The 26,462-nt window shown below is 49.8% G+C and overlaps 1 protein-coding gene across 2 annotated transcripts in view; it reads left to right on the top strand.

Moving 5' to 3' along the window:
- B4GALT1 (beta-1,4-galactosyltransferase 1) overlaps nt 1-19,518 on the top strand; it is a 50,132-nt gene extending 30,614 nt beyond the window's left edge. Inside the window, exons 3-6 of one of the 2 annotated variants that reach the window (XM_032634844.1) lie at nt 10,080-10,267; nt 12,623-12,745; nt 16,225-16,329; nt 16,567-19,518. In XM_032634844.1, the coding sequence (XP_032490735.1) occupies nt 10,080-10,267; nt 12,623-12,745; nt 16,225-16,329; nt 16,567-16,699 (549 nt within the window). In that variant the 3' untranslated portion in view covers nt 16,700-19,518. The remainder of the gene's footprint in view (nt 1-10,079; nt 10,268-12,622; nt 12,746-16,224; nt 16,330-16,566) is intronic. The other variant, XM_032634845.1, reaches the window with a different exon arrangement.
- Nucleotides 19,519-26,462: the final 6,944 nt, after the last annotated feature.

The following is a 26,462-nucleotide window of genomic DNA, read 5'->3' as shown; positions in this document are numbered from 1 at the left end:
TCCTACCCTGTCCATACTAAGCTATTAACCACTTTCGTTTGGCTTAGTCCCCTCCAATCACCGTAATAACTTCCATCTCACAATAAGCGGGGTAGAGGTGGGTGGTGTGCTTTACTGGTTGAGTAAACCTGGAGAAGCAGCAGCATTGCTGTTGGTTCTGTGTCCAGCTCTCTTCCTGCCCTAGCCGGCTGGCATCTGAACATCTCATTAGCGTTCTGGCAGGTCCAGCCTCTCGGAGACAAGGGTACTTCTCTGAGGCACAGGTGTCCTGCCCAAGGTCCAGCACTGGGACCTTGGTGCGGAGGAGGACATCAAGACGTCGTAGCAGATGGGAGGTGGGGTGCACACTACACTCCTTCATACTTTAATTGGGAAAGGAAACCATAAAACCACCAAAGGTAAGGGGAAGGCAGGTTGTCACCCTGGCGGCACTAGCCCTAAATAAGAAATACAGGATGTTTGTGGGATTAGCTGCCATGGGAATTAACAAACAGGTGAGGAATGCAGGCCAGCTGGCCAGGTGGGCTCGTAATAACCATGGCAGCCCTTTGCCCCAGAAGCAGTGCCCAGGATCTGTCTCTCTGATTCTGTTTGTATATCCCCTGGTGCCCCTGATCTCACTCAGCTGCCTCCAATTTTTCTAGTTCCGGCCATGTCATGCCCTCTCTAAACTCTTTAGTATGTCCCTGCCGTCCACAGGCGAGGGTCTAAAGGGCCTGAAGGCCTGAGCTTGGCATCTGAGGGAGGCCCTCTGCAGCCCACCCTGACCGACCTCTGGCCACCTCCTCTCAGGCCTCCTTCACACCTTTAGGCCACAGCCACGCTGGACTCGCCATCATCCCCGAGACACGCCCAGCTGCCCTCCTTCCCCTTTGCTTATGCTGCACCGTCCACCTTCCCCCTGCATGCCTCCCCTTTCCTCCCCTGGTTGCTCTTTTTCTGGCCACTATGGGAGGCCCTCCCCAGCCTTATTAGCTCTGTGAAGGCCTGGAGTGGAGCCGACTTCTCCATCCGAGCTGTCCCAGGCCATGTTGTGCTTTCTAGTGAGGCGGGGAGAGTGGAGGGATGATTCCCTGTGTGCGTGCTCTCCCCGCCCAGCGGCCCCTAGACCGTCAGGTCTGACTTGCTCATCTCCCTGACCACGCAGCTCCATGCACGGTCCACCGCAGGGTCAGGGTTTGGAGCACGGAGTTGCTTCCTATGGCTCCTGCCCTTTTACTTACACCTGCTCTCAGGACCCCTTGCTCTGGGTTCTCTGGAGAGGTCTGTGTCTCTTAGAAGTCAAGCCTCCTTTCCCCTCCAGGCCAGGTCATGACCCTTGGGAACCTGCACAGCCTTCTCCCTCTGCTCCCTCCCCCGGGCCTCTCCCCAAAGCTTCCTGTCCCTGGTGGACCAGGGGTGACCTCCTTTTTCAGGAAAAATGTAGAGAACCTACTCTAAGCCCTGTGGTATTTGATGGTCATAAAACTTTGTGGTCTTTGGTACTGAACCTCTTTCACGGTCTCACTTTGAATTTTGACCCTAACAGCCCCTCAGTGAGGCAATGGGTACCCTCACTGTCCCTGCTGAGGGAAGGCTTCGGAGGCGAGCAGGTTGCTGGGGGTCCCGTGACGGCTGGGTGGCAGAGCTAAGATTTGGACAGAAATCACCCGAGGCCTAAGGAATGCCTCACCTTGCCACATGTATTCCCCTCACTGGGGAACAGCTCCACATCCACTTGGCAATGCCCGCATGAGTGCCACTGGGTCACGAGAGGGGGGGCAGCAGCTTTGGAGTAGCAGCCTCAGAACCTTCTGAAAGGCTTGTGCAATTGTCATGCTTACAGGTAAAACCTGGCCTGAAAGGGAGCCCCAGCTCGCACCTGAGGAGTCTCCGTCTAGCTTTGGAATTTTTTCCCTCTTCCTTTTCATCTGTGCACAGTCGTGAGGTGATTCTAGGCTGCTTGTCTGAGACCAGGTTTGGGCAGGTTTGGAGACCACCCTTTGCACGCTCAGTGAGTGAGAGCATCTGTCACCACCCCTCAGCAGCTTACCTCTGTCACTGGGCCAGGCAGCTGGTTCCTAAACGAGGCCAAGACGAATTAGAGTGAAGCAGGCTCGTGAGGACAGCTGCCTGGTCCTGAGGCCCCCCTGGTTTGGTTTCATCTTGACTGTGTCTATTTACCATCACCCCTTCCATTTGCTGCCCGAGCTGGTAGCGCCCAGATTGATGTGTGCAGGAGTGGGGCTCGGGAGGGGTGAGGCCAGTCCTGTTCTGTAGCACCCCCTGCTGCGGATATCTGTACCCTACCTGCTTGCGTGCTGCCCCAGTGATTGGTCATTTCCTTTGCTGTGTTTTTTCCCCTCTCTCTGTTGCGTGGCTCGCTCCAGTCTCCTGGGGAATGTGTAGAAGCGCTTTCAGGTACTCGCAGAGCTGGGGAATTGCCTCCCTGGGCATTGTTCTGGGAAATGTCATTTTCTCTGTTCACCGTTGACTTCGTGACAGGGAATGACAGCTTATTAGGAATTTGCCTTTGCCCTGGAACAAGGGTGGTCACAGCCTAGATGTTTGCCTCTCCTCCTTACGTCTCTCCCTTGCAGCTATCTTTGTCTCTTTGTTCTTTTTCTTTTTTTTCCCTTCTAGTGGGGGCCTTTTGCTTTTATTTGTTAATCCTGTTTGTAGCAAAGCAAGCTGAAGGAGGACCTCCTCTCTGTGATCTGCTTCTTGCTCTCCACCTACTTCCTCTTCTGTGCCCTTCACCTCCTAGAGAGAGAAAGAAAGAGAGGAATGCCGACCTAACTACTGCTGTGACTGCTGCTGCTGCTGCCACCACTGCTGCCACCCTGGTAATGTCCACACGCCCCCAAATCCAACCCAGAGCCCAGGCCCTGCTGGTCAGGGGGAAGCTGTGTAAATAATCCTGAGAGGATGCCGTCTCGAGCCCTGGGGTCTCCTGGGCAAGGCCACGGCCTCTGTGGGCTCACTCAGAAATGCTGAGGCTGGTGGGAGCCAGCCTGTCGCGCAGAGGTCGAAGAGACTTTGCCTTAAAATCAAGCCACAGTTGTGCTCATACTGTATGTGTATATACTTTTGTATCTTGCTCTTTTTCTTAAATTCTATATCATCAGCATCTTCCCATGTTATTTCATAGTCTTCATAATCATCACTTTCCATGCCGTCATAGTAGTTGAACATGTAGTGCTACCATAATTAACATAGACATTCCTATATTAGAAGACATTTAGATAATTTCCACTTTCTCACTAGTGTAAATAATGCTGTAATGAACATCTTTCAGTCTGCAGCTTATTCTGTGTTTGCTTCTTCCACATTTAGATTCATTTCCCCAGGCTAGATTTCAGATACGAGACTATGGGTTCAGAAATGGTTTAAACATTTTTCTGGTTTGTAACATAAGTGGCCAAATTGCTTTCTGGAAAAGAAGTCTTTATTTTCTAAGTGTTTTTCTGCAGAAAATATCGTCTCAGTGCCTTGCGCCTTGGGAGAGAGGCAGGCATCCTGCTGTGGCTGCTGTTGAGCTGGGGTTTTAAAACTGTTCTCTGTGTTTACCTTGCCCAGAATCCCTGCTAAGCTGTTCTATTAGCTCAGTTCTCTCTGAAGGTACCTTATGGCTCTGACGTGTGTCCTAGTCCAGGAGAGGCCAAGGATGTGTTCACTCTTGTGACTAATTACTTTGGCAAACAGAGAACCACCCCCTCAGCACCCTGAACCTGAAAGGGCCCATTTCCTTCACTTGCTGGGAGAAGAGCTTAAGTCTCAGATCAGGTTTTACTGAGGGCCCCGTCCAAGCTCAGGGCTACCATATTATTATGGTTCAAAGCCAGAGACCCAACTGTTGTGAAATCCTGGGTGAGTGGATATTTGCCCTCCACAAACTCAGCATCTGTATAATCCCAGTAATTCTCTGGAGATCACCTCTCAGCCAGCCTGTCTACCATCCCAAGGCCTGCAGGTCAGTCCTGCTGCAGGGCTGCCCAGCCAGAGCTTCCTCTGCTTTCCTACCACCCATTCGGCCTAAGTCTTTCCTTTTGGCATCTGAGTGGGCACAGAAAAGTATGAAAGAGGGTATTTCTGCAAACATTTGCACTGCCTGCAGACCTGCCTCTGGATCTGTGGGCTTGAGAGCCTGTGGGTTACTGTCGGTGTTGCGGGGGTGGCTTTGTGATGGGCAGGGCACGTGTACAGCAGCAAAATTATCTCTCCCATCACATAGAAATTCTGATTCTTTGAGACCCTGGGCTTCCGGTTGATGTTTCCAACCTCACGCTGCTGTGTCTCTTGGTGGAGGAGGGGTCAGGTATAGTCAGCCCCCAAGCCATCATGGTCGGGGGATATGTGTGCTGGTGTACACACTGGGGCCTGACATCCAGGGAAGCCAGGGTGGTTTGGTGGATCTTCTAGTGACTGTTAGAATTTGCACAATTGGGGCTGTGGTTTTCTGTAGTTGGTCATCTGTCCCCTGTTGCAATCAGGGAAAGGCTGCTCTTGCCGTAACCACAGGATTTGCCTGGGGATTAGACCAGATTCTGGTACCTTTTCTGAAAGCCCCACAAAGGCTGCTTGCAGGTGCAGTACACAGGCCGAGGGAGCAGGTGAGGCATGAAATGGGGAAGTGGAATCCTTGCCTTAGCCCTTCCAGGGAGGCGTTCTCTGCTTGCCCAATGCCATTGCCTCGTCTCCGATGTCTCTCGCATGAATCATGCAACAGCTTCCAAACTGCCCTCATTTGGGGAGTAGGGCACAAATCCCTCCTTGACGCACAAAGCATAATTCTTGTTTAAAACCTCAAGGGCTCCTGAATAAAAGATGAAACCTTGAGTATTTTAGCAGAGTTCCCAGCCTCCCTCTCCCCCACCATGTTTTGGTCCACGTCCGCCTTCATGTCTTATTCTGGCTTTCCCAGTCTGTATTTCTTGTAGTTCCTTGAATGCTCTCTTTTCCTAACAGCCTTTACAAATGCTGCTCGCTCTTCTAGGAATATTCTTCTCATGCCACCCAACTAAACTTGGCTAACTTCTTCGAGGCCTTCTCTGATTTTCTAGAATTGGGTTTGTGTTTCCACCTCCACTTCTCCACATGTGCCGGGCTTCAGAGCTCCTTCTCTTCCCTCCCGGGTAACTGTCCACCCTAAAGAGCTCATTGCCTCATAACAATTGCCTGTTTAACTTGGAACTCCTCGAAAGCAAGGCTTGTGTCTTTTCTTTTTCTGTCTCCCTACTGCTAAGCATGGACTAGACACCCAATAAATGACAAGAATGATATATGAGAAAGAGGGAGAAACAGGACACTCTGGTCCTCTCCTGTCTCTGGAGCTGGCTTTTCTTTCTTTTTTGATAATCACTTAATTGAGATATACCATACAATTTACCTATTTAAAGTATATAACTCGGTGGCTTTTTAGTATACTCAGAGTTGTGCATCTGTCACCACAATCAGTTTTAGAACATTTTCATTAAGCCAAAAAAAAAAAAAAAACCACCCTGTACTTCTTAGCTACCAATTCCTCCATTCCTTCCAGCCCTAGTAGCCACTAATCTACATTCTGTCTCTATGGATTTGCCTATTGTGGACATTTCATATAAATGGAATCTTATATGTGATCCTTTGTGACTGGTTTCTTTCACTTAGCATGGTGTTTAAAATTTTTTGGTGGATGTGTTTTCATTTCTCTTGGGTATATACCTGAGAGTAGAATTGCTGGATCATATGGTGACTCTTTGTTTATCCATCTGAGGAACTCCAGACTGTTTTCCAAATGGCGGCACCATTTTATATTCCCACTAGCAGTGTATGAGGATTCTGTTTTCAGTGGACATACTACTTGCCTTCTCTTATGTTTAGTATAAATGAGGGCTCTAGGAAAAGGTTTTAATGCCCTGGAGAGCCATCTGATGCTTTTTAAAATTTTATTTGTTTATTTTTGGCTTCGTTGGGTCTTCGTTGCTGCGCACGGGCTTTCTCTAGTTGCGGTGAGGGGGGGCTACTCTTCGTTGCGGTGCATGGACTTCTCATTGTGGTGGCTTCCCTTGTTGCGGAGCACGGGGTCTAGGCGCGTGGGCTTCAGTAGTTGTGGCTCATGGGCTCCAGAGCACAGGCTCAGTAGTTGTGGCACACGGGCTTTGTTGCTCCGTGGCATGTGGATCTTCCCAGACCAGGGCTCGAACCCCTGTCCCCTGCACTGGCAGGCAGATTCTTAACCACTGTGCAAACAGGGAAGCCCCATCTGATGCTTTTTAAGACATTTGTCCCTGCCGCCCAGATCTGCCAGAAGGGCACTGGGTTTGCTGCGTGAAGTGTCTAAGGGTGTAGACCCTGCCAGGCTTCCCACCTCACGTCTCCTCCCTCTACCCCAGGCCAGCACGCCTGACCAGGCCCAGGCTTCTGTCCTCTCTGGATTGATCGTTGTTGGCTTCGCTTGACTGATACACCCACTGTCAGGATTGTATGCCCTGTCATAAACAGTTTACAGGCTTTTCTGCGTGCTTTGGTCAGTGAGATAGTTGCCCTGTCCAGCTGTGGGAATGTCATATTGTTTTTTGGCCTTTCTTCTTTCTCCCTGTTCTCTCCCTCTGTTAAGCGGGGCCATTCCTAGAAGGAATGGATAAGTATAACTAACTCTTGTCTATCAGTGTAAGATGAAGCCTGCACTTAAAAAGCTCGGCCTTTCAGAGGGACATCTGCTCCCAGTGCACCAACTTCTCTATGCTGAGTATGACTTCCCAAGCTTATCACACATCTCTCAAGGTCTCTCTGACTTTTTTCTGCTGCTATAGAGGTCCTGATCATATGAGCCACAGGCTAACTCACTTGAGCCTTAATCGTTTTTAAAAACCCCTTCCTCCATCAGAGAAGCAGGATTTGGGAGGAATCTTGAAGCTGATTAGGAGGGACACATACAAACATGAGAGAAGGAGGAGTCTCCAGGTTGGATCTGAAAAGGCCTGACTGTTCAAGATGGATGGGAAAACCCACTCCTGTGATAATGAGAGTAGCTACCATTCGTTCATTGCCAGGCAGTGTGCTAAAGCCTTTTCGTGCATTGTCCCTTTGAACACAACTCATCTGTTTTCATCCCTGTGCCCAAATGAGGAAATGGAGGCCTAGTCCCAAAGTCATATAGCTAATAAGTGAAGAAGCTGGCATTCCTGGGATAAGAGTGCATGTGTCTCTCACAATTGTGTATTTGGCTTTGCCAGACAGTAGGTGCTTGACCAGTGTTTCCCTGAGTGCATAAAGGAGTGGATGCACTGGATGAACGTGCCCGATGAAGAGGGGCAAGAGTGAGAGCTGGGTGTCTTCCTATTCCCTGGAGAGGAACGAGAACCTCCTGTTAATCGTGGTGATTGGCAGACTGCTCAGGGCCTTTCTTATCCAGGAAGTTACCCAAGGTGTTGTACCATTTCATCCAAAGAAGCCTAGAACTGACTTTTCTATAATCCCAGGGGAGGAAGAGAAACACACACACACACACACACACACACACACACTTTCCTAATCTACCATTCTGCTGCTCTGGTGTTCCTAGGGGCCCTGGTAGGTACACCTGCAAAAGTGTACCCTGCCCTTTCCAGCTCCCAGGATCACACAGGTGAGGCTAGGCTGAGAGGGAGGATGGGAGGAATGATGTATAGTTTTGGGTATTTTGGAAAACTGCCTCACTAGTTGTAAGTGTGGGCCAGACACTGCGGCACCTTATTGAGTTGAAGGAGTTGTTACGCCACACACGTGGAAAGGGGTAGAACAGGTCTGCTCCTTGGGTTTCTCTTCCAGGCTTCCACTGGTCTTGTGGTTTGGCACCAGAGGTGCCCACTCATAGTTCCATATTTCTGGTTCCTGAGAGAGGAGAATGCTTAGTGTAGTCTCATTCAGGCATCTGCTTAGATCAAACAGTCGTGGCCAGTAGGCCAGGTCCTGTGGTTCAGACATGGCCACCAACACCCTGCTCCTGTTATTGGGGAGTGGACCAAGAGAAGGGAGCGTTGGGCAGCCACCCTTGGGGGCCTACTACACAGCTGGGAAAAGGCTTTGTTGGAATATTGCCTTTTCACTTGTTGGAAAAATGTTCAGTGGGGCTGAATTTTATCTCACAGTGTTAGAGAACGCTATCTCTTCTAGGGCCTTTATGGGGCAGGAGGAAGAAGATGGTACAGGCCTCTCTCCCATCAGTGGGAGGTAGAAGGGTGCGGGAGGCATGAAGTTAATCTGATTTGGGGTGAAGGTTGTTACAAGACTGTTGAGATGATTAAGTGATACACCATGCTTGAAAAGTACTTACCTGTGCCTGGTGTATCATCTCCCCCAGAGAATATTAGCAATGTGTTATTGTAATAATTCCAACAACTTCATATTCTTCATATGCACTTCCTAAACTTTGGCTGTTTTTTTTTTTTTGACCTCATGACTTACACAGAATTAGCTGAAGGCAGAATTCTAAATGATTCTTAACTGGTGAGGCAGCCAGAGAACACCCTGAGTGCCACAGGGCACAGCCTTCTCCCTTTACCACGCATGGTGAGAAAGCTTTGTCACGGACTGAAGAAAGGAGCTCTTGTGTAAGATGTTTCATTTACTCTTCTGGGCTGCTTTTTCTGACTTTCTGGTACTTGTCTTTCTCAAGTGGTTTGTTTCCCTGAGTCGCCCTCCTGAGACAGGGGGCTGTGGCACTGTCTGTGCTCTCCGTACTCACACAGGCAGCCTGGTGGAGTCCTGGGGAGAGGATATTCAGCATTCTACCTTTGAGACTGTATAGCTACTGCAGGCCCTTCTGGGGCACATTTTTTCCCCAAAGTAGAGGGCCCTGATCTTGTTGATCCCAAGAGATATTGGGAACGAGCACTCAGTGAGGATTCCAGGGTGTTGGGCTCCAGCACCAGCTGTGTCATTTATGTGGCCTTAGTTTCTTCATGGCAACATTGGGAGAATTCTGGCCAGGATGAGAGCATGGGTATGGAAGGGCTTGTGAACTAAGTGTAAGGGTGGCTGTGTCAATGCTGTTACTATCCTTACTAACCTGGGGTCATGGGAATTGGTAATTGGTAAGAGCACAGACCCATGGTGGTGACCCTGAGGGGCCCCTTAGGTCGGAGTCTCCCAAAAGGATTGCCATCTGCCATTGTATGTTGAAGTCCATCTTTGGTCTACTTATCCATCCATCCATCCATCCATCCATCCATCCATCCATCCATCCAGTGGTTATTTACTGAGATCTTATTATATGCCAGGCAGTATTCTAGGCAGTGGGTGAATAAAAAGTAAAAAATTCCAGCCTTCATTGACCTTATGTTCTAGTCGGGGGAGACTGGAAATTAGAGAAGTAAATAAAATGTGAAGTACCTTTGCACCAACACACTTGATTCTGGGGGACCCGATGGTTGGCACCCTGAAGCAGGTGTCCTCCTCGCTCATACACACTGTGTCTATCGTGCCGAGGATCACACTGCCCCCCACTCTGCACTTTGAGCACTGCGAGGGCAGAGATTGATTTGGGTTTGCCGTATTTCCCTGGTACCTAGTTTAGTGACAAACACCTGGAAGGCACACAATGTGGTGATCAAACCATAGTCAACCACACAAAGCAGGTAGAAGTGAAAAAGTCCCATGGTCACCAGTTACCTGAGTGACCCACAATTAGCTTATATATACTATATGAATAAATGACATGTATCTTTAAATGCCTTTCACCTAACAATACCATCTTGATGATCATTTCCTTTTAGAGCCTCCTTATTTTTTGTAAACAGCTCTATTCCATTGTATGGCTGTACCATGGTTTATTTAAGCAGTTTCCTGGTCATGCTTACGTCATTGCTTGCAATCTTTTGTGTTGGTGAACGTGTGATGAACAGAGTGAACACGTTCACCTGTCATTTGCACACTTGCAAGTCCTACAGGATAACTCCTAGAAGTGGGATTGCTGATTCAGGGAATGCCATTCGGTATTGAGTTGTAAAGTGAGGGCAGAAAATGAGGCCCAAGAATGGTCTAATGACCACGTGGAGTGGACAAGTCACCAGTCCCCATGAGCGTTCTGCTCAAAGGCCTTATAGCATCTGATACCACTTTTTTTGTTTCTGCACCAGGCTGGAGAATCCATGTTCAACCGTGCGAAGCTCCTCAACGTTGGCTTTAAAGAGGCCCTGAAGGACTATGGCTACAACTGCTTTGTGTTTAGTGACGTGGACCTCATTCCAATGAACGACCATAACACCTACAGGTGTTTTTCACAGCCACGGCACATTTCTGTAGCAATGGATAAGTTTGGATTTAGGTAAGAGATGTTCACCGGAATCTGCAGAAAACATATTTGTCTCTTATGTGACAACTAGGGAACGCAATTCCTCCAGCCCAGGAGGAGTGCCTCGTAGGCTCTGGAGGAGAACGCCTCCTCTGAGAATTAAGCCCATAGTCAGTTATTATTTAAGGAGGAAAATGGAGTCCAGAAACACCCATACCTCTGCACATCCAGGCAAGAAGAGTTTTTATATTTGGGATGATGTTCGTCTTTAGGCTCCAAACAGCAGCTGTATTACCTCACTTTCTTCTCTCCCCTTCCCCACACAGTTTGGGAAACAAATTGGAATCATCTTCCCCCAGTAAATTCTTGGGCTTGGATACTTCAGTAGATGTTCCTTGGCACTTTAAGAAGGAACATGGTTCTGTGTCCCTGCAAAGCACAGGCTTCTGCTCAAACACTGGGGCTCAAACTTCTCCACCAAAATGCCCCTTGTGAGGAAGCTGGCTGAAGCCTGTCCCCAGGAGCAGCAGTGTTATCTAAAGCACATTGTCACAGGTGGAAAATAGCCTGGTAGTCCTTTTTTTTTTTTTAATCTTAAAAAAGAAATTTGCGTTTTGTTCCGTAATTTAGCCACGTTTGTATCAACACAAAATTGTTTTAAGCCACCTCTCAGTTGAGAACCCTGAGCTCTCCCTCCCTGTTCTGAGTCAACATGGGAGCTCTGGGAAGCTGCGCTGCGGGTACCCGTGTTGGTGTAGATACAACAACTTCTTTCAGACTCATTTATTCTCATTGTTCCTTTCTGTCCTCCCTTGCTGGGAGCATGAGAGCTGTGAGATGAATGTAGGGATGCTCTGAAGTCCTTCCTCCAAATTAAAGGCATTCAGACCATAAACTTACTGCCTTAAAGGGGGGAAATTTGACTACAAACGGCACTCTGTACCCTCCTATCTTCCCTCTCTCCCTCCCTGTTTGTGTATCTTCTTCCCTTTGAGATACACCAGCTCTTCTGAGTCCTCCCTTGAAGCGTGGTGGTGCTTACCTAATTCTTTACCACAGCATCGTGTTTGTTTTACCCAGAACTAGTTAGGCTTGGGAGACGAGGCAGGTAGGTAAGAGAAAGCAGCAGAGACAAGAAAACCAAATATTGTCAAAATAGCATATACTTCCCCCTTGAAGTGGCTAAGAGTCCATTTCTATAAGAACACTGATTATGAAGAAGCCTTAATGGCCTGGCTACCTCTGGTTCAAACCCTCACATTACAAGTGCAGACTGTAATGTGCGGTATGCCAAAGGGGGATGACTTGGCACTTAAATGATGACACCTATTTACAAGTAGATTATTTTTGATTTGTTAAAGCAGGCTCCCAGGGATCTTTGCTTGTGTATGCTTACAGTCAGAATTCCGGAACATATTTGAAAATAATAATTGCATCTTTTTTTCATATGTTCTATATGGTTTGGCTGACTTCCCCCTCAAAGTCTGAGTTAGAGTTTTCCTTCATTTGTGTGATGGGTTTTGGTCTCTTTGGATTACAGTAAGAGCCCAAGTGTGGTTTGGAGCTGCACACAGGGTTGTCACAAAACCGCAAGCTTTAAAAGACCCACAGGAAGGCTTTTGCTTGGCCTCTAGGCATGTCCACGTTCTTAACATGTCTCGTCAGTTCTTCCTCTGCATCCCTCAGGAGTCCCCAATTCATAACCACTAAAATATTGAAATACAAAAAGGTTTGGAAGGATGAGAGCCCAGATGCCCTACTCCTTGAAAATGTGTCAAAATAGATTCACCATTATACATTTTGCTAAGTCAGGATATGGTAGAATTTTCCAAGAAAATTTTATTTTAGCAAATTTTCAGAAATGCTGTCTTGACTGTTGGGGTCAGTGTTGAAGCCAGTATATCTCTGGAAGAATGAAAGCTAGACTGTAGATGGGCTGGGGGTGGAAAGGGGGGGTTGGCAGGGTGGGCACAGGAGACTCTAAAGCAGTTGCAGTTTCTAGGACCTTCTGGACAAGGATTTCCTGTGCAGGAACAAGCAAGACACATGGGAAGCAGGTTCCTGAGTGGTGCAACAGAACTGGGCTTATGTTCTTGTCACAGACTGATTTTCTAGATAACCACAGGGGCAACACAATGTTCTTAGAAAGAGCAAGATTCTACTTTCTGGTATCTGTGTCTTCTCTAAGATAATCTTGAGTCTGATCTGAAAACAAAACAAACAAGGAGAACCCGCATAAATCCCTAATTTAAAAGTTCCAGAGAATAAAAATAACTTTACAGTGTTTATATTTTGAACAAGCTTTATTTCAAAAAGTCAAAACTTACTAACCACTGGTCGTGTGTGTGTGTGTGTGTGTGTGTTTTGCTTTTTGTTTTTTTCCCCCAGCCTACCTTATGTGCAGTATTTTGGAGGTGTCTCTGCTCTAAGTAAACAACAGTTTCTCACCATCAATGGATTTCCTAATAACTACTGGGGCTGGGGAGGTGAAGATGATGACATTTTTAACAGGTAATGGTCACGAATTAGATCTCTTTCTTCCGTGTCTCCCTTCACTTCTGGTCTCTCTACCAGTGCTTGGTTATTCTGCAAGGATTGACCCTCAGGAGGAATGCAGTTCCCACCAAGCCCAAATTCTTAGGTGTGCCCTGCTGTAGGTGCTATAGATGATAAAGAGTGTCTTTAGGTGGGACTTCCCTGGTGGCGCAGTGGTTAAGAATCTGCCTGCTGGGCTTCCCTGGTGGCGCAGTGGTTGAGAGTCCGCCTGCCGATGCAGGGGACACGGGTTTGTGCCCCGGTCCGGGAAGATCCCACATGCCGCAGAGCGGCTGGGCCCGTGAACCATGGCCGCTGAGCCTGCGCGTCTGGAGCCTGTGCTCCTCGACGGGAGAGGCCACAACAGTGAGAGGCCCGCGTACCGCGCAAAAAAAAAAAAAAAAATCCGCCTGCCAATGCAGGGAACACAGGTTCGAGCCTTGGTTCGGGAAGATCCCACATGCCGCAGAGCAACTAAGCCCGTGCGCCACAACTATTGAGCCTGCGCTCTAGAGCCTGCGAGCCACAACTACTGAAGCCCGCATGCCTAGAGCCCGTGCTCCACAACAAGAGAAGCCACCGCAATGAGAAGCCTGCGCACCGCAACGAAGAGTAGCCCCCGCTCTCCGCAATTAGAGAAAGCTCACGCCCAGCAATGAAAACCCAACGCAGCCAAAATAAATTGAAAAAGTGTCTTTAGGAAAAGGAGCTTCTGTGATTTTGGCATTACCCTTTTGGAAAATGTAAAATAAGAACCCTGTGAAGGGGTGAATTTACTTTTGACTCGTGCTGTGTGGCCGTCCACACCCTGGGCCTCTTTGTAAGCTGGTAAACCTTTATCATGTGAGTTGGCGTCACAGATGGTAAAAAGCCATTTGTCCGTGGCATTTGAATCCACATCCTGCTCACTTCTGCCCGGCAATGGAATTTCCAGCCCTGCTGGCTGCAGGCAGAAAGCACCTGCTCCCTCTGGGAGCCAGTCTGAACTTGTCACTGAGTTTGATATCAGAATACACTCTAGTGCCTTTCTGAATTGGAGTACGTTAATTGGATAATTAACGGAAGGTGTCTGTCAGAGCAGCACCCAAAGTCATTTAAGGTTAGCTTCGTGTGGGAACTTGACATCAACCCAAGTCTTTAATACAGGCCTTGAAGAAAACGTTTTAGAGTGTCCAGATTTCTTATCAGTATGCAGAGAACTGGGCCAGGAAGGCCCAGTGAGGAGGACACTGAAGCCCTGAGCAGGGAGTCCAGACAGAAACAAACCTGCTTTCACAGCACCACACCTGGCAGCTGGGCCCGTATGATGGTGTACAGGGCTGCTGTGATGCACAGACCTGAGTGATCAGGAAGGCTGGCAGGAGCGAGCCCCGAGGACGGACTTCCGAGGGTGGAGGGACTAGAAGATGAGTGGTCTGTGGGGGAACTTTCTTCTCTTTTTCAATTTTTTTTATTTTTTAAGTTGAGGTATAGTTGATGTACAGTGTATATGTTTCAGGTGTACCATAGTGATTCACAATTTTTTTTTTTTCCGGTACGCGGGCCTCTCACTGTTGTGGCCTCTCCCGTTGCGGAGCGCAGGCTCCGGATGCGCAGGCTCAGCGGCCATGGCTCACGGGCCCAGCCGCTCCACGGCATGTGGGATCTTCCCGGACCGGGGCACAAACCCGTGTCCCCTGCATCGGCAGGCGGACTCTCAACCACTGCGCCACCAGGGAATCCCCTGATTCACAATTTTTAAAGGTTAAACTCCATGTATAGTTCCTATAAAATATTGGCTATATTCCCTGTGCTGTACAGTATATCCTTGTAGCTTATTTATTTCATACATAGTAGTTTCTACCTCTTAATCCCCTACCCCTATCTTGCTCCTCCCCCTGGAGCAGCTTTCCTGAAAGATAAGGAACCTAACTCCTACTGTGTACCGACTGGCTGTGTGCCAGGCACTAGTTCAGCACTGAGGGAGGCCAGGCTGGGAACCTTGAAGTCATCTAGGACCGGCCATTCCTGCCTCTTAGCTTACTTTTGTATTCCTGCTGTCAAGGCTTTGGTTTTGGTCCTCATTCCTTTCTCCCCCAGAACCTACACAGAATCTTGCACCCCGTTCTGGCTGCCTCTAGTCTTGTTCCCAGCTCTCCATTCTGATACTGCTTATCAGAGAGACTTCCCTTTGGCCCAAAACCTTTGGGAAACACTGTATACAGTCACCTCTCCATATCTGCGGATTCCACATCCACAGATTCAACCAACCTTCAATCGAAAATATTTGGGAGAAAAGATTCCAGAAAGCTCTAAAAAGCAAAACTTGACTTTGTTGTGCACGGGCGACTATTCGCATAACATTTACATCGTATTTACAAATAGCTACGTATCATTTACATAGTATTAGGTTTTATTTTTAATTAATTAATTTATTTTTGGCTGCGTTGGGTCTTCGTTGCCGCATGCCGGCTTTCTCTAGTTGCAGTGAGCAGGAGCTACTCTTGGTTGTGGCGCACGGGCTTAGTTGCTCCGCGGCATGTGGGATCTTCCCGGACCAGGGCTCAAACCCGTGTCCCCTGCATTGCCAGGCAGATTCTTAACCACTGCGCCACCAGATAAGTCCCTGTGTTAGGTATTATAAGTAATCTAGAGGTGATTTAAAGTAGATGGGAGCTATACCCCAATAAAAATTAAATAAATAAATAAGGCTTAAAGAAAAGTATATGGGAGGGTGAGGATGTGCATAGGTTATATGCAAATGCTACACCATTTTATATAAGGGACTTGAGCATCCACTGTGAAGGGGGGGTGTTGTCCTGGAACCAGTCCCCCGCGGATACCGAGGGATGACTGTGTTATGTCCCTGTCCGACACTGGCACTGTTCTTGGGGATGCTAAAAGCTCTAAGAAGGCCTCCATGATGTCATCTTTGCCCTTCCTTCCGGCTTCATCTCCGGCCACTTCCTACTCCAGACCCTGTTCACCAGTCCCCAGAAGCTTGTGGTACTCCCTGAGGGCACTGTGCTTGCTCTCGCCTCCCTGCCTTTGCCTGTGCTGTCCTGACTGCCCGAAATGCTCTGGCAAGAGCAGCCACTCATCTTCAAGATTTGGCTGTGCCTAGTCTTGTTCAGGTAGAGTCGGTTGCTTCTCCCTCTGTTGCGCGCATCGCCACCCTTCCCTCGTCCCCTCCGTACTGGCACCGATGGCCCTGTGTTCTAAGCACACCCACGTTATAAAGTCCGTGAGGGCAGACACCCCCAGTGCTTGGCACAGGGTGGTCACCAACACGATCTAGAACCAGTGGTAAAATGTTATGGGAAAGGCGTGTGAGTTTTAAGCAATGCCTGTACACTGGGCTGGGGTGTGGGCTGGGTGAGAACAGCTGGACAGGACAAGAGTCTTGCAGCTGGGACTGTGGGACCCGAGACTTATGGAAGCTCTGTGATGACGACTTGTCTCTTTACGCCTTACAGATTAGCTTTTAAAGGCATGTCTGTATCTCGCCCAAGTGCAGTGATCGGCAAGTGTCGGATGATCCGCCACTCAAGAGACAAGAAAAATGAACCTAATCCTCAGAGGTGTGTTCTGTGTTTTATTCTCTCCCTTGTGTGTGTTTCCTTCTTTCCCCTTTCAGGTGGGGCAGGCTGTAGGAATGAAGCTCTGGAATGGGCTTCATGCCTTGAGGGTTCAATCCACGGGACAGGATTGGAGTAGAAGTGGGGAGGAGGGGCCAAAAAGTACAAATGTTTAAAGTTTTTTTTTTTTTTTAAGATTTTTGTTTTGGCTTCAACCCTTTGCCCGTTTGTTCCTTGTAGGTTCGACCGAATTGCACACACAAAGGAGACAATGCTCTCTGACGGTTTGAACACACTCACCTACCTGGTGTTGGACGTGCAGAGATACCCGTTGTATACCAAAATCACAGTGGACATCGGGACACCGAGCTAGCATTTTGGTGCAATGATAAGAGACCTGAAAATGGCCAGGGACCTCTGCTGTGTGTCTCTGCCAATCTGCTGGGCTGGTCCCTCTCATTCTTACCAATCAGAGTGATAGACCCTCTCGGCTCCTCATTCAGACGCCTTTCCAGACAACTAGGACGAGTGGGATATTTTGCCCCCAACTTGGCTCGGCATGTGACTTCTTAGCCCCACGAGGTGTATGTAAGCATAGCAACTGTCAGCCTTTGGGGGGTTCTCAACATGTTCACAGTGTCACCCCAAAGAATCAGAGCTGTACACAGCCCCAAATTTGGTGACTGTGGGACTCATTCCCTGCGAAAAACTGCTAATTTGTTGTGATATAGGTAAGGATTTTGCTTTAAATTGTGGTATTATTACTTTATGAAAATTGGAGAGTGCTGCTGAAATTGGATTGGTGTGATGTTTTTTCGGTGTCACATTATAACAGAAAAACACACGATTTCAACCATTCTCATTTTACCCCCTTCTCCCCACCCTCTTTCCGTGGTATGCAACTGTTACAATCACTGTGTGTGTGTGTGTGTGTGTGTGTCTTTCCTTAGCAAAAGAATTTTAAAACTTGAGCCTTGGACCTTTCACCCTGCTAACGTGTAAATTCCAAGGCGACTTTAGCCTCCAGAGCAAAAGCCTTGGGTGTTATCACATTCAGTGGCCTTTCTCCAGATTGTCTGATTTCTGAATGTACATCCTTTTTTTAAATAGCAGTTTGTAGTATTTTAAAGAAAGAACAAATCAGGTTCTAATTACGAGCTAGCTTGATTTTGTGTTGATCTGGAATTGCATAGTGTTTAGTCGTGGCAATTTATTTTTCTGAGCATGCTATATAAACTTGAATTTCCCATGTATTTTTATTGTGGTGTTTTAAATGTGGGGAGGGGACTGAGCATTTTTTAAGGGAAAAAATGATGTATGCTATAGTGGCCACGCATGGGCCTCTGATGTAGCTGGCAGGCCAGGTTTTCTGAAGAGCAGAGTCATCTTTGGAGCCCTTGATGAGAGCTAGGCCTCCACATCAGCACTACTGAGCTGGACTCCTGGGGGAGACAGAAGCCTCGGCCTGCCTGGCTGACCTCTCCACCTCCCTTCCCTCCCCCCGGTGGGCAGGGCTGAGGGAACCCTCACCTCCTCAGACTGACCCCAAGACCTCCCGCTAGGGCCCTAGGCTGTGGAGCTGTAAATGACAGCCGTGAGGTTGTTCACTGGCCCTTAGCCAAGGCAGGAGGAGGAAGCCTCCCTCTGGCCCCTGGGTGCTGCCTCCTGGGCTCTGATGGCCACGCTGCCTGGCCCACCTTGCAGGACCGGTTCTCCTTCCTCTTTCTCCTTCCTCCCTTCTGCTGCCTCTCTCTTCCCTCCCTCCCCCTTTTTGTTCCTTTTCCTCTTGCCTGTTCCCTAAAACTGGCCTGTGGCGCTCAGGGTCAAACATTCATTCTCCAGCGTGAATGTGCCTTTTCATTAGAGATCTAGAAAGAAGTTCGGCTGAAACCACCCACAGTCCCCCACGACCACTCTGGTGCCTAAAGCCTCCCATTCCCCCTCAGGTTTTTAGCAGGTGCTCCCACTTCTGGGAGGCTGACCCACAGCGGTATCTTCCCCAAGCCCACCTCTGCTGCCAGAGGTTTTAGCCTGCCTGGGTTGAGATGCACAAGGCAGTTCCTGCCACTGGGTGCCCTTGCTGGGTCCAGCCTGGGCTGAGGGCTTAAAATTCAGCTTTCTAACCCCAGAGTGGACCTTACAGCTGGTGGCAGCCTGGAAACCAGCCCTCAGTGTAGAGGCTGAGCTGATGCCTGGCCCCAGTCTGAACCTGTGCCTTTATCACTTTGAGCATCTCAGATGCTAATGTGGTTCTTTTTCCAGAAGCCTTTGTATTGGTTACAAATTATTTTCCACTGCAGAAGCAGCTGGGCTATGCAAAGAGTATTTCTTCTGTCAGTTCCCCACTCCTTAACAGTGATGTTGATAAAGCCAGGAATGTACTGACAGGGAGTTTTGGGAAGTGCAAAGAATGAAGGCCTCTTTTTCTATCCCCAGATCCTGACTTTTCAAAAGTGCCTTAGAAGAGAGGAGACAAATATCCTGGGTGGTAACCTCTTTGTTACTTACTTTACTCTTAAAACAAAATTCTGACTTTTTTTCCTTTTTTGTTTTCCTATTGCATTTTCTTTCATGTTCCATTGTAATAGTCAAGTATGTGGTTCATTCTCAGGACCAAGGGAAGTCCTGCTGCACCTCTTCCCCATTTGCTGATCTTCCGGTGCGCTAATGGGGTCCCAGGGTTAGGCCTGGACCTTGCCTGGTTCATGAGGTGCTGCAGGTCCTGTTTCCTCACTGGGGAGTTCAGGGCTGAGGGTTCAGGGACCATTTCCTTCACCTGGAAGTTGTCACCATGAAGTTGTCATGTGCTGTGACTTTCTCTATTTCTGTCCTTTCTGTTGCTGGTCACCCTGTAAAGTGGCCTTTGGGAAAGATCGGAGGGCAGAGGTGGCATAAGAGGGTAAAGGAAATGCTGGTGCTGACTCAGCCTGGGCAGGGTCTCTGCTGACCTGAGGGCTGGATGTGGGGCACCCCACACGGCTGGGAGGGGAGCGTCCACCCCACACGGCTGGGAGGGGAGCGTCCCTGTCCTAGAGACCTGTTGTGCTGTGTATCTCAATTTCCCGTGTATGCAAATGTATGTATTTACCATTGTAAGTGGGGGAATGTCTGACCTTGGTGTTCAAAACAGAACTGTATTTTTGCCTTTAAAAGCCAGTAATATAACGTGAATAAATGACCCTATCTTTGTAACGGCAGGTGGTTTCTCTTCTGACGTAAGGGGTTTGGGTTCTCCCAGAGCTGGAGGGCAGTGACTGGGGCTGCCTGCTGGGAGGATGTGAGGAAAGCAGAGGTCTGCCTCCTGTGCCTGCCTCATGTGGGAGGCTGGGGGATTGGGTGGGGGGAGGAGGTGGCGCCTCACCTGGCCACGCTCCACGGCCCTGCCTGGGATCACACAGGGTGCACGCACCTCACTGGGATCAGCCGTTTCCCCATCTGAGCCTCATATTCATATCTGTAAAATGGGAGTAATAACACGTAGAGACTTTTTGAGGCTTAAAAGGGATGATGTGTCTGAAACAGTGACTGACACCTCACAGGTACTCACTATGCAGCAGCTGGTGCCACTTCAGAGTAGAAGTTTCCCTAGCAGTTCTCTGGCCACATTCTGCTGTTTTCCACCAATGCCAGCATGGTTCTGAGATAGTTCTCAGAGCCATTTACACAAGGTATTCACAGGGTAGCTTAGATAAATAAGCTTTCTTGTCAGCCCCAGGAAATTTAACCAGACGCTCTCAAAGGTCTTAGCTGTGACCCAAGGACTTGAGACAGTAAGTACCCTGGGCACCACCTGCTCCTCCTCTGCAGCGCCCCTGGGGTCAGGCATCAGCAGCCTCTGACATGCTGCTTCGATTGAATTGGCATCTGGAAGAAATGGGCCGGAGGAAGCCAGTGTGTAGGAGAGGTCACTCCCGCCGTCCAGGCTGAGGGGGCTGCAGGCCCTGCTGGGATGGAGCTGTGCTTGTGGGACCGGTTGGGAAACAGAGCAGGAAGGGCAGCCCCTTGTAGCCCCACCAGGGCCATCTGGCTGTCTCCACCCATCCCTGTGACTGCTGGAAGGAGCCCTAGTGGCCTCAGGCTTGAGCAGAGGTGGCTAGTACTCAGATCTGACTTTCCAGCCAGGAGACTCCTTTGGACAAAGTGCTGCCTTACAGGGTTTTCCAAACTGTAAGGTCTGGGTTAAGTGGGGCACCCTTCCCTCCCCAGAGATGCACATATCCACGCAGATGCATATATGCTGACATGTGCCTAGGAGAGGCCAGAATGCTCGGGTTCAAATCCTATTGCTCCTTCTTCCTAGTTCCACGACCTTGAGTGAGTGATTTAGCCTCTCTGTGCCTCGCTTTGTTCATCTGTGTAATGGGGATAACAGTACTTCTTTCATAGGCTTGTCAAGTGAATTAATCTTATAAAGCACTCAGACTGGCTCATAATAAGCATTATACATGTTACAAATATTTGTTGAATTTTTTAAAGTGCAGGTGAACACACGTGCTGAGATATACATAGAGACTGCTGTGCACACATTACCCACATATACACATGCACACACCAGGTGTTCTGGGGATCTTCCTTTTTTCCTCTTCTAGGGCACGTGTCTGTGGCAGATGGGTGAGTGGATCTCAGGGCAAGTGACCGCTCCTCTTCTGGAGACACCCAGGACCTCACCAGTGCTGCTTCCTCACCCCTTCCTGCCTCCCCTGAGTGAAGGTGTTTGGACTGGCGGCCTTGGTGATGGAGGGGGGCTTGAACCCCGCCTTGGTGGGCTCCAAAGTGCCAGGGAGGAAGGGGGCCAGGGCCAGGCTCTTGGGGTTGCCATTTCCTTGAGAAGTGCCCTTAGTCTCCCACTTCACCTGAGAACCAAACCAAGTCTGAGCCAGGCAGAGCCCAGTAGCCGTGGGTGAGGATTTGGTGGACACCAGACCCCCCCCCCCCACCCAGTATAGTATCTCTTTTCCATGGGAGAATGTGACCTGGATGCCTAATCACTAATGTCCTTTGGAAGCAGGGCTGTGGTGCCCAGGCGGGTGGGTGCCCATGCAGGTATTGATATATGAGTAAAACCTCCCCAGGCAGGAGCATTTGCTGCTGGTGACAGAGGGAAGCTGTGTGTGGGAAGGATGGGGGAGAGGTTGAGGAAATGAGAAGATGGCTGAGTTCTAGGTTGCCAAGTCTCCACCACACTCCCAGACACACTCTCCTGTTTCTTCCAGGAGGTGGGAGTTCGGACATTCCTAGAGGCCAATTTCTTCTTAGAACTGGAACTTCTTCCCCCATCAGAAAGGAAATAAGGTTTGCCTGGCTGAGCCGGTTGTGCCAGACAAGCCTCATTTCCTTCTCTGGCACAGTCCCCGGGCAGGGAACGTGGCTGCTGCCTTCATCTGGGCTCCAGGACCTATACCCAGCTTGGGAGGCAGAGGAACCGGCGGTGTGTGGATGTCATGTGAAGTGATAGGCTCAATGGACCAGAAACCAGAGGACCGTGGCATTGCCAAGATAGCTGCCCTTGTGCAAGTTGTGTGCCAGGTCACCAGGGAGGGGGCCCGGGAAGAGGGCCAGGAAGAAGCCATACAAACAATGGTCATTATGTCTGGCCCTCCGCTTTCCCATTTGCTGTGTCACTCTGGGCAAGTCCACTCCCCTCTCTGAGCCTCAGTTTGCTCTTCTGTTTTATGAATCCACCTCTGGTCTCTCCCGCCAGAAGGAAGTGCCGTGGTCTTGGGTTTCCCCTTGTCCCTGAGGCTCACCCTTCATACTGCCTTGAAGAAAGTCATTTTATCTGAGTCTTCATTTGTAAAAATAGCAGGATCACCCCTGCCTTCCCCCCTCCTTTCCCAGGAAGGCCTTGAGCATCACAGGATAATCTGCTAAAGCTCTACCTGGTGGGGCAGGCTGAGATGCTGTGGCTTTGCCATCTCCCTCTTCTGTCAGTCCCCTCCAAGCTCTGGCAGACTCCTTTCACCTGCTCCCCCTTAGGTTTTCCAAACTCAGGCTTCCTGATTATCCCATCGGCCCTGAGGGAGAAGCGTGGGAGGGAGTGTTTGTTGCGTGCAGCAGTGTTCACCCTGCCATTCCTCGTAACACTGAAAACCTAGAAGCCACCATCAGTGGGGGACTGTGCTAAGTAAAATGAGGATCATCCAAACAATGAAGTACTAGGCGACCACTGAGAATGATGAAGTGGATCTATACTTACTGATTAGAAAGAGGTCTGAGGGAAAAAAGCAAACTACAGAATGGTATTTGCACATATGGCAGGAAAATGTCTGAATAATTTAGTGCAGAGATTATTCTGCAGTTGTTTGTGGGAGCAGATGCACAAGCGATAAAATGAAGAGACGATCTCCCTTCTCTGCACAGACAGTGTGGCCAGGCTCCCATTCTGGGGTAACAACCTTTAGTGTTTTGGGGGCTGCCTGAGGGCCGAGGCCTTTAACAAGTACTAGCCCCATTGAGAGAATGAGCTGGGTTGCTCCCCAGGGGAGTTGCATTCCATGAAAGTGCCCAGACTTGGAAGAGAGACGGGGGCTTCCTCCTATGGGGGGAATGATGGAGGTCTGTGCCCTATTCACATTGAGGGGGGACATGGCATGCTCTGGGGATGTTCATGGAGGGTGGACGGGATCAATTCCGGCCGGAGAGCTTCTAGCAATTCTCTCGGATTTAGAAAAATAAAGTTAGGACAGTTTTGCCACTCTTTCCTGAGTTCCATTAAATATTCGTGCCTGTTATACTTGGGTAATAAAAATGTTAACCAACAGAAAAAATGGTGGGGAATGGGGGCACTGTGCCCTGGCTTTGGAGGGGCAAGATTGGCCTGAGGCACCTGATCAGGGCCCTGGGAGGACTATGAACCCAGCAGGAAGCCGAGGCGATCCCACTGCCTGTGGATCTCTGGCCCCGGAATCCAGGTGTCCTGCTGCTGAGGGAGGCCCTGACATCTGGATTTTGACACAGACCCAAGCCTGCAGCTATCGTAGATTCATTTCCGGGCCAGATGTGAGTGCCAGACAATTGGCGTGTCCTCCTGGCCCTTGTCCCTGCCTGGGAGGCATGTGCCACAGGAGGGAGGGTAGCAGGTTGTGACCAGTGAGAGTGCATGCCACTATCTTTGACGCTGTCTCTGGTGGGGTGCCAAGAGCTGGGTGCCGAGCCCTGCACCCCACCCCCTCACTCAGCTCCCCGGGGGCCCAGACAGCTGGAGCTTCCTGCACTGAGAGCCTTGGTCAGGGTGGGCCACCAGCGGTTATCCAGCTGGGGACTTGGGCCATTGGTGGGGCCTTCACAGTATTCCCTTTCTGTGAAATGTCCTGTTGCTTTGTGTTCGGCGACTTTGCTTTCCCCTGATGACAGCAGCGCAGGAGACAGGCCAGTTCCCAGGCCCCAGCTCTCTGGTTCCCCACTTCACCAAAGGCACGTCTATAATGAGGGAGGGAACAGGAGGACTTGGCGAACTGCTGCACCACTGTGATCCCTCACACGGCTTCTCCCCTTATGAGCACACCTGGCCCTTTTTGCACTGCGTTGCTCATTACAGTAATCCCCATCATGAGAATCATATACGTTCAGGGAGGTCATGTGACTTGCACAAGGTCACATAGAGTTAGTGTCTGATCCAGGAGTCCCAGCCCGGGGTTCTGGCCACAGAACCATGATCCAGCCACTCATCCAGCCTCAGCTGCTCTCCCTCCACAAAACAGTGTGAGAGCTGGAGGCCTGAGGCTGAGTGGTGCCCAGCCTCAGCCAGAAGACACGGCCCTCGCTTTGAGCCTGGCCTCAGCAGCGTTGCCAAGAGAAGTGCAGTGTAGACAGGGGGCTAGAACCAAGACCTGGTTTCTGTTTTGTGTTGTTTGGGTTTTGTTTGGTTTTCCTTTTACAGTTTTAGAGCACTTGGGAATCTGGCATACTTAGTGGCAGCAGCTCCCTATACCAGGGACATTAGTGCGGCCTCCATGTGGGAGACACATGGGAGTGGCAAACACTGAAATAATCCACGAGGATGCAGGGGGCCTGGGTCATGGGTACAGGGAGGAATGGAGACCCCTGAGAGCTGAGGACCCACGTAGACCTGAAGAAGAAGCTGGGCTCCTTTTTGCCTGTGGAAGCGTCGCTCTGTGAGGCGAGAAGCAGCCCCTGGTTCACAGACAGTACAGCTCCTTCATCGCAGTGCTCAGCCCTGTCCCTTCCCTGGGCTGACACTTGGTGTCCAGAGGAGCTTGGCACAGTATTGTCCCAAGGCTGCTGGGGACATGGGGAGGACAGAGAGACAGGCAGCTCTGCTGAGGCCTGGACTCCTGCTCAGCTCTCCCTTTTCCTTCTAGGCACCTCTTCTCCCCCCTCCCCGTGCACCCTCTCCCCAAAGGAGGGCAGCGCAGCACCATTCCCAATCCTCCCAAAACTTCTTAGCCAATGGCGCTTTCCTAAATGAAACCAGGGGCTGTGTCTGATGATTCATGGTTTTTAGACAGGCTGAATCAAGAGTTCTAAAAAGCTCTGCTGGGTTTAACTTCATCAGACTCCAGACCTCAGTGATTTATGTTTCATGCGGTTTGCTCTGGATGGAAGCTGACCCAGCCACAATGAGACATGGAATGAGGAGAACTGACCATCTGATGCTGAGGAAGGAAGAAATCTCCACCGTGACCAATTTGTTGGGCAATGTCTCTCAGATGCTAGCCTGGGCCCTGCCTGCCAGCTCAGAACACTCTGTCTCTGACTCAGGTGCTGGGGCTCAACTTCGTCTCTCGCAGGCCCTGGGCTTGGTACCTGGTGGGCTTGGCTAATGACCTTGGCCCTGCTGGCTCCGTGGGGCCTGTGGGTACTCTCGTCACCTTGGGTCTGCCCTGCCTTGCAGGTTCACTGCCCACACTCTCCAGAAGACCTTTCCAGAGCTTTTCTTCATAGGAAACAAGGCCTGCTAGGTCTTTCCCTGGTCCTCCACCAACCCTGAGGTGAGCACACATCCTAGCACACTGCTGGGGGTGCCTGGCTTTGGGAGGATGAAGGCAGGAGAGAAACCTGAGGAAGCCCTGGACTGGAAGACCAGTGTTGACTGGCTAGGTGACCAAGACCAGATTATCTCTGATCCCCATCCAGAAACTGGGTGGGGAGGCTGTGAGAGCCTGCTGGGGCTGCCAGCTTGTGGTTCTAGGAAAACTCTTTAGGGTGCTTTATTCCGCCTGGCCCCTCTGCCTGTTTGAGGTTGCTGCTGGGGCACTTAAACTAGGACTCAAGGCCAGAAACAAAAGTTCTCTTTGTCAATCCTGGAAACCAGGGAGGGGGAGGGTGGAAGGAAGGGAAGCTCTGGGCAGTCCCGAGGCACCCCCAGGGGCATGGTCCAGAGTCCAAAGGGAATGAGCCTTTGCTGCAAGCCTTCCTGGAGAGTTCTATTGCTTTTCCTTCTTTTTTTAACATATTTATTGGAGTATAATTGCTTTACAATGGTGTGTTAGTTTCTGCTTCATAACAAGGTGAATCAGCTATACATATACATATATCCCCATATCCCCTCCTTCTTGTGTCTCCCTCCCACGCTCCCTATCCCACCCCTCTAGGTGGTTGCAAAGCACCGAGCTGATCTCCCTGTTCCATGCTTCCCAGGTGGCGCAGTGGTTAAGAATCCCCCTCCCAACACAGGGGACGTGAGTTCGTAGCCCTGGTCTGGGAAGATCCCACATGCTGCGGAGCAAATAAGCCCATGAGCCACAACTACTGAGCCCGCGTGCCTAGAGCCCATGGTCCGCAACAAGAAAAGCCACCACAACGAAAAGCCACCGCAACGAAGAGTAGCCCTTGCTAGCTTTTTCTTTTTTATAGCTATTTTTTCTTCCCACTAGCTATCTGTTTTACATTTGGTAGTATATATATGTCAATGCCACTCTCTCACTTCGTCCCAGCTTACCCTTCCCCCTCCCCGTGTCCTCAAGTCCATTCTCTACATCTGCGTCTTTATACCTGTCCTGCCCCTACCTTTTTTTTTTTTTAGATTCCATATATGTGTGTTAGCATACAGTATTCGTTTTTCTCTTTCTGACTTACTTCACCCTGTATGACAGTCTCTTGCTTTTCCTTCTTCCGTCTGCTTTATCACCTGGACTGAAGCTGCAAGAACACAAAGTTCAGCTCACAAGGTGAAA

The sequence above is a fragment of the Phocoena sinus genome, chromosome 6 (genome assembly GCF_008692025.1).
Source record: "Phocoena sinus isolate mPhoSin1 chromosome 6, mPhoSin1.pri, whole genome shotgun sequence".
Classification (NCBI taxonomy): domain Eukaryota; kingdom Metazoa; phylum Chordata; class Mammalia; order Artiodactyla; family Phocoenidae; genus Phocoena; species Phocoena sinus.
Note: the sequence above shows the minus strand (reverse complement) of the source record. Positions and strands in the feature narration are given on the sequence as shown.